Source organism: Diuraphis noxia, unplaced genomic scaffold (assembly GCF_037042655.1).
Source record: "Diuraphis noxia isolate RWA-SAM2 unplaced genomic scaffold, SU_Dnox_SAM2 contig0002, whole genome shotgun sequence".
Taxonomy (NCBI): Eukaryota; Metazoa; Arthropoda; class Insecta; order Hemiptera; family Aphididae; genus Diuraphis; species Diuraphis noxia.
The window spans coordinates 67794987-67806831 of NW_028301712.1; the positions used below are offsets into that span (position 1 = coordinate 67794987).

General features: G+C 24.2%; 1 protein-coding gene across 1 annotated transcript; it reads left to right on the forward strand.

Annotated features, from left to right (window-relative positions):
- The first annotated feature begins 3007 nt into the window (after positions 1–3007).
- LOC107162519 (L-xylulose reductase-like) lies at positions 3008–11623 on the forward strand. The gene is made up of 6 exons (XM_089220160.1): positions 3008–3152; positions 5283–5496; positions 8036–8279; positions 10645–10759; positions 11011–11221; positions 11324–11623. The coding sequence occupies exons 2-6, from the start codon at positions 5349–5351 to the stop codon at positions 11425–11427; spliced, it is 822 nt and encodes a 273-aa protein (XP_089076286.1). The 5' UTR covers positions 3008–3152; positions 5283–5348; the 3' UTR covers positions 11428–11623.
- The last annotated feature ends 222 nt before the right edge of the window (positions 11624–11845 follow it).

Genomic DNA, 11845 nt, shown 5'->3' on the forward strand with positions numbered 1-11845 from the left:
ATATTTTAATTTAGATGAATTTTTTTCCAAAAAATTGTATTTGAAATTGAAATTATCATTTTGTATACAATACCTACTCGTTTAATAATAACATACTACTTATATACAATAAACTACAACTACCAACAAATAATATTTTTAAATCACAATAAAGTAACTAAAATCGTTATTCTTCGTTTTAATACAAGTTTTGAACTTAAAATATCTATAGTAAAAATATCTATATTTTTAATAGTTTTGATTATCGCATAATGCTTATGATAAATTTGTTTTTAACAATTTAAAATTTAAGTATAAAAATTAAAAGGTGAACCTTTTATAAACGATTAACTACAAAATACTTTTGTTGATATTTGATGAATTTTTTCATAATTTGATCTCAGATGCTTATTAAAAATAAATGTTTTTTTTTTGTACCTAAAATATTTTTCAACTGCTATAATAGATAATGACTTATGAGGTATTTGTAATGCATTTTAAAATTTTTCACTGTATCAACATTTTATCCCTCATGGAAAATTTGACAGTCAATGTCAAGTTGATTTATTTAGTTACCTAGTGAAGGTTTTCTTCGTGATGAGTTCATTCAAATGTTTTAATAGTAATTTATGTATTTTTTTTTTAAATATATTTTAAAAAAATTAAAATGATTTTATCATCAAACAATTCAATAGTTACATAAAAATTATTTTTGATATAATGTACCTATTATTAGAATAATTAATTACATTTTACCAACCTTTTATGAAATTTATAAGATTTATCCCTTCTAAATAGCAGATACCTCCAAATAACGGATGATATTTTGGTAACCTAAAGTGTACGTTATTCCGAGTTTTCACAGTACATCTTATTAACTATATAATAAAACAAGACGAACGAATCTAAAACTTCCATCAATAAAATAATATGCAAACCACTTACAATGAAATACATTATGGTGATATAATGTTTCTTGAAATTACGGTTGGCAACGAGAACAGTTCTCATTAGTTTTAAAAAGCATAGTACCAACAAAAACAAAAATTATAATGAAAAAAGAAGATTTTAGTTTTACTCAAAACCGGTTTTCGAAAAAAATCAATTTTGTTTTTTTGTTGTAGGTACCAAGATTTTTAAAACTGTGTTTATAACTGTTTCCGTTGCCAACCGTAATTTCTTAAAAAAATAACTGTAGGTAATACGTATATTTTCAATAAATGTTTATATTAGCATTTCCCATACATGATATAAAATTTTCATACTATTTTGAAAAATGTATTTGAATATGAAAATTTGGATTTTAATTAGATTTTTTAATTAATCAATCAAAATACTTGTAAAAATTTGATACTAAGTTTCTCATACATTTTTCTACTTTTGATAGAAAACATATGTTTACCTAAAAGTCAGTCTTTGTTTGAGTGTTTGAAGTTCTAGTTTTTATGGAAATGAATATTTAACTGATTTAAGAACGACTATCTTATTTTGTTGTTTTTCAATTTTATCATTTTATATACATGATATAACTTTCAAAATATTTTGACTCGTTTTGGACTATTAATAGTTTATACCAATTTCAAATTGTATTATTTAATTTTTTTTCCATGAATGATAAATTTTGGTACAATGAAAATTTTTAAAATGCATTACAAATTACCTTATATCTTATAAGTCGTTATTATAGCAGTTGAAAAATATTTTAGGTACAAAAAAAAACATTTATTTTTAATAAGCATCTGAAATCAAATTGTATTTGTATTTTGTTATTTGTAATTTGTATTTTCGAACAACTGTTAGTACATTGCATAACATGTACTCGTATCAAGTATCTTACCAATAGTACTCACCTACCTTAAAAGTACACAAATAGTGAAAAGTACATTAAATTATGATAATAAATGATTCAATTTATTTAATTTATGCAATATTATGTATAATTTATCTTATATTATTAAATATCTGATCCAATTTTAATGTTTTGCTATAAACAAAATTATCAGCATTGTCAATCAATATTAGACATTAAGGTAATGTCCTAGCCATTGTAGTAAATGTATTAGCAAAATATTTGATTTTCACAACATTTCCTATATTTTCTACTAGTGTTAGATGAGTCCATGATATGGGCTAGGCATTTACGTCGTTACCTAATTTACATAATTGACGGTAAAATATACATTGGTGTTCCAGAATCTTGATCTTGTCCTAATCAGGTCTAAACGATTATGTTAGGTGGTGTACGTCATCTATAGAATAGTATTTTAATTTTTATAATAACGTAGTACGTTACGCGTAATACTATTCTATTAAATAAAATTTAAAATTTCACAAAAAAAATTCATAAAATTGACCTTGAACTAGCAGATTCCATTTCATTTTTCAAACTTAATTGAATCAATTGTATTCGAACAGTAATAATTTAAAATTGTACAGTACGAACATAAGTGATGTATGTATGTATGTAGGTCACTCTGTTTTGCGTGTCTGAAAAAAAAAATTAAGTATCAAAAATGTTTTAACGAAGCACTATTTTTTATTTCATTAAACAGCAATTATTTAGACCAATAGTGAAACCATTCAAATATCTCTTTCAAAGAGTATATATAAAACCTTCAGTTATTGCAAAAGCAAAATATAAAAATTGGTATTTAATTATAATAAACTATTTATAGTAAATTTTATTCAATATTTGTAAAACATTTTATTGCGAAATTTTTATTATGTTATATTTCTGTAATATTTTATAATTTTGTTTTAAAATATTAATTTCAAATATCCCAATAATGAATCCAATGAGTTTCTAAATGTATGACATAAATGTTGAATTGTTGTTTGTCAAAATTGGGTGTAACATTCACTATAAGTCTTACACAATTGTCTTAAATAGTTTTTAAAACACCTTAATACATATTATAATATTTGTATTGTATACGTTTTGAGGCACACTACTTTTTCATTTTACCAACTCATATAAATTTCCCCCCACATGTCGATGACGTCATAACGCGGTTGGCTACGCTACAACTTACGGGAAAAAAAAAAAAAAAAAAAAAAAAAAAAACAATGCTTACTATATCAGCACGCGTGCGTTCGTTGCAATACGTTAGTTAGTTTCACTACGCCACAAGCAGCGTTACGCAGTTTATTGCTTTCAATCGGCGTTGTTGACGGTAAGTCTTTGTGTATTTCTTTACTGTTTTTCGATTTTGTTTCAAGATATTTTAATCAAATAAAGTCACAATATAATATACTTATTAAATAAGTATAACAAAATTTTGATATTATTGATTTACCTATATATTTAATAGGTGTAGCCTGTTTTGTTAAAATACTAATATATATATTATTTGATATTGTAATACAAGCTACTTTGATATTTTTACAATAAAATTTCCTATATTTTATTTAAATATTAATTAAAATTAAATTATAAGTTGAATTCAATATTATTTTCGTAGGCGTATGATGTAAATGTTAGAACATATGTTTTCAATGACTTATAAAAATAGCTGTAATTGTTCCCAAAAAATAAAATATCGAGACTAGAAATTAAATACATAATCTTATTTGAAAGGAGGGGAGAAATGTATGTAACCGCTCTGTTGTAGAGTTGTAGGTGTCGAGTTAACCTTACGAATGTAGTTGGTTGAATATTTCAAATACTGTTTAAGCCTATATGTTATGAGTTTCACCGACATAATATGACCGTAACTGGTTGGTTTAAAAATACTGGTTTCGAGTATAAATTCTTGATGTTTATTACTATTTGTCTTCACTTGTCCTAAAAAATACAAGACATTTTTTCACCTTTAAACCCCTAAAGTAACAATTAGATAGATAATTAGACGGTCAGATCCGACCTGAAGCATATTGTCTAGTATGAAAATTGTTTTTAAACTTCAAAAAACATATATCATTGTAAAATCAATATATTTATCTCCACTCAGAGTCTAAATAAAATACACATTTTAATTAAGTAAGAAAGTTCAAACTTACTTTTTTTGTAAATTTTTGCAATTTTTGCAATTTTTGCAATTTATACATTCATATGTTCCATTTCAAAAAGAAATTTAACAGATTCTCAAATTGTATTCATTACCAACCTTAATTTTTTTAGGTGGGTAATCAACTTTTTAAATTAAACTAATATATATATACGGTATAATATATACGTTAAAACAATATATTAATGATTGAGTTACGATAAATCTAAATATATAAGTCAATTAAAATATATTTAAATTAAATAAACAGGTTGAACTTTGAACTTTAAAATGTCTTAGCCACCTCGAACATAATTGTCTTATGGCATTAGCTAAGTCTTATCGATTAAAATAAATATTTAATTAAATATTAGGTACTGTTATACATTTCTTCACACTTTATTGCTTATTATTCATTTAAATTATTTTTTATGAGTTTTCACAAATCCTTTGTGCAAGCCTCATTAAAATATTCATACTCTAGTGTTTGTAATATTGATAGTAATTAGCGTAATCTAAATGATATGGATTATGAATGATTAAGTAATATTTGCATTTTATCAATATTCTAGAACTTTTGTAATTAACTCTACTTACATTATAATAATTGTCTAGAGTATTCTAGAATATATTGTGGACAATTATCGTTTCATTATAATTTATTACAAATATTAAAATGTATTATAATATAATGTAATAATTGTAATATAACATATCTAATTATAGATAACAGTAAATGAATACAATATTTCAATTAAGTAAATAATATTAATTTGTATGCACAAACCATTTTATTTCAATGCGTTATTCAACATAATTAGAAATAAGCAATTATTATTAATTTCTACAGTGATTCAAATAATAATAATTAATTAATAAAATCAGATAAGATTTGAAACATTTGAAACATTTAGATACGATTTATGGTGGTATTTATTATTATTATATATCAATAAAAATATATTGAATATTATTATAGTTTGGTTTTATAATTATATATTATATCATACATATATTTGATGATTAAAATATATATTATATATTATATTGAAAAATGTATACATCATGTACATCAATGATGTACTTATACATTAATTAAATAATTATTATTTTTAAGTTATAAATAGTTGATTATTATTCATTACATATATTCAACTCGATATCATGTATATATAAATAACATTAAATTTCGTTCAGAGGAAATACGTTATGGTTGTTATTAAAACAAATTTTAAAATTAACAAGATTACAACTTGAATTTTATATAATTTATTACTATTCCAGAACTTTTATTAAAAATAATTGATGTCGTTGCAGAATAAGTGTTGATAAGACTGAGGCTTAATTTTTTGAAGTCAATCAAAAAATTAAATAACATTCAAAATGATACGATCCATTTGCAAACTACCTCATAAACTAGCTGGAAAAATGGCCGTCGATATTCTATCCAGGAGTATGGCTGGTCAAGCACCACAAAAAATGGAAGATTACTTCAAAGGAAAAAAGTTTATTGTCACTGGATCTTGTGCTGGTGAGTCATATTATTATTAAATAACAGTTAACACCATATCATTTATTCACACGTCAAACACACTAAAAACGTGTACGAGTAAGTATTGGAAATACCATATACAGTAAAATGTTTGACTAATGTTAAGTAAAAAATATCACATCGACACAAGTTTATGAGCGAATTATTAACGTGTGGTTAATAATTGTACTGAAATGTTTTTCATGATTTATTTAAAGTTAGACATAGTCATGGCTGCTGAGAATGATTTATAAAGGAGTATTTACATTTTGATTACATGACATACCGTTTAGAATTAAACATAAGTATGTCATATAACATGGTATAATGACAAATCAGTTAAGAGATATATACCTAATAAAGTATACGTCCTTTTAAAAAATGCTACGTAACCGTTTATTTTGAAACACTTTTAAACTATATTCACTCAGAGTAGTTTTTCAAACTTTATTTTTACTCAGAATTGATTTAAAATCCATATTAATACCAATATAAAACTGTTTATAACCGACAAATGTCGATTTTTCAAACTTATTATTGTTATATTAATAGTGCAACTATACAACTGAACTTGGTAGCAAACAATTAAACATGGCTTATATTGGACTGGTTAATGCAATTTTAAATATTTAAGATAATACAAAAAGTGTTTTCTTTTATTGTTATAACTTATTTTTATTTTTATATAGAATTTAATTTTGAATTAAAGCAGAAATGTATAACCTTTACCATCCTCTACTAACACCCATGTCAGTTTGCCTCTGTTTAATTCATAATAATGAAATGTTGAAATCCTGTCCAGAGCAATGCCCAGATGTGTGTTTAAATAATATGAAAAAAGTAATAAAAAAAATAAAAAATAATCTGATGAATTTAATAACTCGAATATTGTTATGAGCTTTTATTATTTCCAATGTATACATTTCAATGATAATAATAAAACTATCTTAAATGCAAAAATATAATTATTTAATATTTTATTAAATTTAAATTTTAAATATCTAACGTACAACTTATTTTCTCAGTTCACTTCTGTGTTTTTTTATTGTTATATTTTTACCGCTGAAGGAATTATTTTACTGAAGTTTTTATAACTTTCAGTATCAACTATCGCAATGGTTTATGGAATTTTTATTATTATTTTTTTTTTAACAAGCGCGATATTTGTAAATCTATATTATAAAACTACCTATTTATCTTATCATTTTAACAACGTATAAATTTGAATATTATGTAATCAGTAAAATTTATAATTATGTGTTAAAATGAGTACTGAAGAGTATTCCCTGGCACTCAACTATTTTTATATGAAGTATACATTAAAAAATGTGCGTATAATAATAGTTCAAAATAAACTCAATTAGTGGATTTGTGTATCAGGACATAAAGATAATAAGGAACCTACTCAGGTTCTGTTTTCTGATAACATTTTAATTTAGGCCATTATTAAATAAGAATACAATCAAAAGTAAAATTTCGTTGATTTTCCACATCGTAAATTGTATATATTATTATAAATGCTTAAAATTTTAATACAATTTCTATAATTCAAATATCATGAACATTTCGATAGGATGAAACACGTTAATTATTGAACAGTTCATTGCTCTTGATATTACAACATAATAATAGGTATGTTCAAATTCTATACTCACGTTATTAATCTGTTTTTTTATCTGGAATAAAACCTCGACATTCTGAAATTATTTATCTCAAAAAAATAGTATGGCTTATCGAAGCAAAATTTAATATTTTTAATCCTATATTTTCAATTAATGTTCTTGCCTACATTGAATGCAGCAATACCATCTCTAATTTTTATTTTTTACTGTTATATTTTTTAGATTTAAATAATACTATACATACCTATTAAATTGAAAATAATTAAAACTTCAAATAAAAATATTATTATAACCTAGAATAATTCAATTGTCTGAAAATATATTTGTTTTTGTACTGCATATTATACAATTTGAATACACTAATACCACATTTTACATAAAACATATATTAGTTTAATAATTGATTAAAATTGAATGGGCCATTATTGATTATTAAATCATGTTTAAAGAACAATTTTTTAAATATTTATAAATTTAATATAATATACCTAGTGATTCTTAATGCAATCATGTTTTTTTATTCATAAAAATTAGGAATAGTTTACTTTTATAAACAACCCAAATTGTTTGACTAGCTTCACCATATTTTAAGTTTTATTGAATTTTGTGTTAATCAAATAAATTACAATACACCAAATTTTATTACAAAAATGATTGATAATATTTAATAAAATATTTGCTTGTCAATTATTTCAAAGTTTAAAGTATTGTGCTTAACTTTTTATCATATATAATACCTGTAGTATTGTGATAATTCATTATAGTATTATAACAACTTAATTACATTTCTGTCTATAAATATATAAGTACCTATAACTAATTAAAATATTTAAGACTACATAGAATAAATTGTTGTTTAAATTTAAATATTTATCATTGTTGACTATTTAATTAATAATCCATTTTTTTTTTTTTAGGTATGGGTGAGAAAATTACAGAGAGGTTAATAGATTTGGGTTCATTTGTTTACGCAGTGGTAGAGAAGGAAGAGGGTGCTGCTAAAGCATTACCAAATACCAAACAAATATTCTGCGATGTTTCGAATTGGGAGGACACTTATAAAAAAATGTACGACATTGGTCCAGTACATGGTTTAGTCAACAACGCCGGTGTAGCAGTAATTGAGCCATTTTTCGATGTTACCGAACATGGTTGGAATAAGTTAGTAAAATCTTTGTTTATAATTTTATATCATAGCTATATATATATATATTGATAAGGATGATATTAATTTGATTAAGCAAGGGGTAAATTAGTGTTTGGACTTAAAATAATTCTAGACTATTCTCTAGGTCTATTCCACTACTTATATTTATCCTCGGAAATTGGATGCTTTTGTATAAGATTAACAGAAAAAATGAGCTGTCATTTAAAATGTTTAAAAGAAAATGACTTATTTATTTTTCAAACATTTGATGTTACATAATTTTTGTTTTTAAAACCATTATTTTTTCAAAATTATAAAAAGAAAAAGAAAAAAGTGAATAAAAACACTTTGAAACCAATTAATATCCCATTATCACCTTATATTACCCAATAAATAAAACAAATATTTATCAATATAAAAGAACAAACATAAAAAGGCGTATTATAAACTTGAAATTAATCATATTTTATTATAACCAAACTGTAATCAATACTCTGGCATGAAAATAAAAATGATATTGGATTGAAACAATAAATAGTTTAATAAAAAGTTTTTCTGATAGGTATTATAAATGTTAGGTGTACAATTTGTTTATGTAAGATCTGAATAATTATGAATTTACGTGGAAATATATTTTACCCAATTCTTGAAACTTAAAATTAACCAAAGGTGAGAATTAACTAGTAAAATATTTATTTATATTTAACTAGTTAGTTAATTTTCTAATAGACTTATAAACATAACTAGCTTAAAAATTTACAATTGAAATAACTCAGATTTTCTCTGCAATTGATTTTTTTAAATCAATTTAGTGAAAAAATAAAATAAAATTGGTGAAATTAAACATTTTATTTTTATTGAAATTTTTTCGTTTTCAAGGTTTTTATGGACATTAATATAAAGATTATTAATTAATACTAAAATAATAGAAAGAATTTTGTTATTTTTATTAATAAAATAATTTTGGATATAGATATATTTTATTAGATTAGATATAGGTATAATATTATGTGACCTTAAATTGCTTTTTTGATATTAAAAAAATTATATTTGTTATATAATCAATTGAAATGAGTGAATTTTTAATATTTAATAATTATGCAAAGCAAAATAGGTAGGTACACTATACGATAACGTTCCAATAAAATTGTTTGTTATAATTTATAAGAAACTAGAAAGAACGCAGACATTCTTTCTATGTGATCCACATAATAGTTTAAGAAAATTAATTAACTTTTTATATACCTAGCTATTTTTTTTCAGATCTACATTAAACTTGAGTTAAATGTATGATTTGTAAACTGTTATTGATCTTGTGTTGTCTTAACATAACTCAATTTGATTTAATTTTTTCATTAGCGTGCCACCTTCTAAATTAACATTGCGCAGTGCGCATACTATTGTACACAACTTACTGTTTTATAATAATTATAAATTACAATAGAATATTCTCATTTAAAAGCAGCAAATAAAAAATAAAAAAGGCGGGTAAGTCGAGGATGTCGGTATGCTGTACAGTAGGTTACAAGTGGGTTATTGTAATGGATGGAATTAAATTTGAATCCAATGATATTATATTATTGTATACGAAAAACGATTCTGAGCGGAGACGATTTATCTGTCTAGGATATATTATAGATTATTAAAAATTTAAAATCTATTAGATTTAAAAAGAAAATTTTTTATGAATTTCTAGCTTAAAATAATTTGCGAATTTTCGTGATTTTTACGTATTTTGTTGTAAAAGGTTGTGACATTGAATTTATTTTATCTTTCAACTACTATTGTGACAATATGTTAAGATTCTTGTATTAAATTATCAAGCTTTTCTACCCAACAAATAAAATTTATCGATATTAATTCAAAAAAAACTAATAATGATCAAAAATTGCAAATACGTATGAATAGTTCAATTTAAGTCGAAAATTTTTTAAAATTGCATGGTGGATAGAAAATACTTATATAAATTTGGTGAAAATGTCATCTATCTATGGTCATTTGTTTTAAAGTTACATCAAAAACCAAAATCGATTTTTTCGAAAAATAAGTGTGCGTAAAATTTCCCATTTTTCCCTTAATTTTTAGTTTGTTTTTCTGGATTATTTAGAAAAGTATTAAGAATTTTTTACTTTTGACCCCCCAAAGTACCAACTAGATTCACTTTCTGATCAAATGAGGTACTGAAGTAAAAAATCGAAGTATTTTTACTGCCACAAAACGTGATGACACACACACAAAAAAAAACAAAACACACATCATGGTAAAATCAATACATTCATCGCTCCGCTCAGAATCTAAAATTGTTGTAAATAATATGATAAATAAATGACATGAATTGTGGGGAATTTTAAATAAACGACTTATTTTTCTTTTTTTTAGGACTTTAAATATCAACGCCAGAGCCTTAGTGAGGATTAGTCAAGCAGTGGCAAAGAATATGATTGATGCTGGAATCAAAGGATCTATTGTAAATATTTCTTCAACAATTTCCACAGTAAGTTATAGTATTATTTACCTATTGCAAGAAAATACAATATAATCTTGTACAAGATATTACTGCTGTCATAGTAAAACTACGGTAAGAAAATGTTCTGCTTATGAACTTACAAAAAAAAAAACTTCTAAATTTTAAATAAGTTTTACAAAAGTCAGGCTAGGTGAGATCAGGTAACTGTGTTGAAATGATATTATTATTACTGGTCTATGACGTAATTTATATATTTTCATTTTATTTTAACTTTCTAGAGAGCCATACCCGATCATACGACTTATTGTGCATCTAAAGGAGCTGTTAATCAAATTACTAGGACCATGGCAATCGAACTAGGAAAATACGGTATACGTACGAATAACGTAAATCCAACTGTCGTGTTGACCCGTATGGGTAAAATCGCGTGGTCAGATCCAGAGAAATCGGAACCCATAATGAGACGAATCCCACTCGGCAGATTTGCAGGTTTGTAACGAAATCGCGTCGAAATAAATTTTGACGCGCACGATCAATCGACGGAAATGAGCAAGGCATAAATATTAAATCTCGCATTTATATCAATTTTAGAAACCGATGATATCGCCAACGCCGTGATTTTCATGCTCAGCGACTACTCCACCATGGTAAATGGAACAGCTCTAGTAGTCGATGGCGGGTTCTTGGCGGGATAGAAACGACTTCACTGTGAAACAAAATCATTATAAGGAATTTACAAGTTCAATGTAAAAACATACTTTTGTTGTGTATATTAATCGGAGTTGAACTATTTATGTACCTAATAATATGTTACTAAATATTTATTTCATCCATTGTACAATGACTCTTATATTTTGTTTGACAATAAACTGTGTATCCTGAAACATATAATATTTTGTATTAAGATATTCTTCTGTTTTTAACACCTATACATTGGTTATGTTAGTTAGGTTAGGTTTTTGTAACTTAATTAGAAACATCAATACAACTGTCTAAGTTATACAGTAAAAATATTAACATTCGTTAGGATGCATAATACTTTTTATTAATTTATTAAAATATACGGTTGACAACTAACTATATATGATATATTTGCGAGAAACCAAATATTAG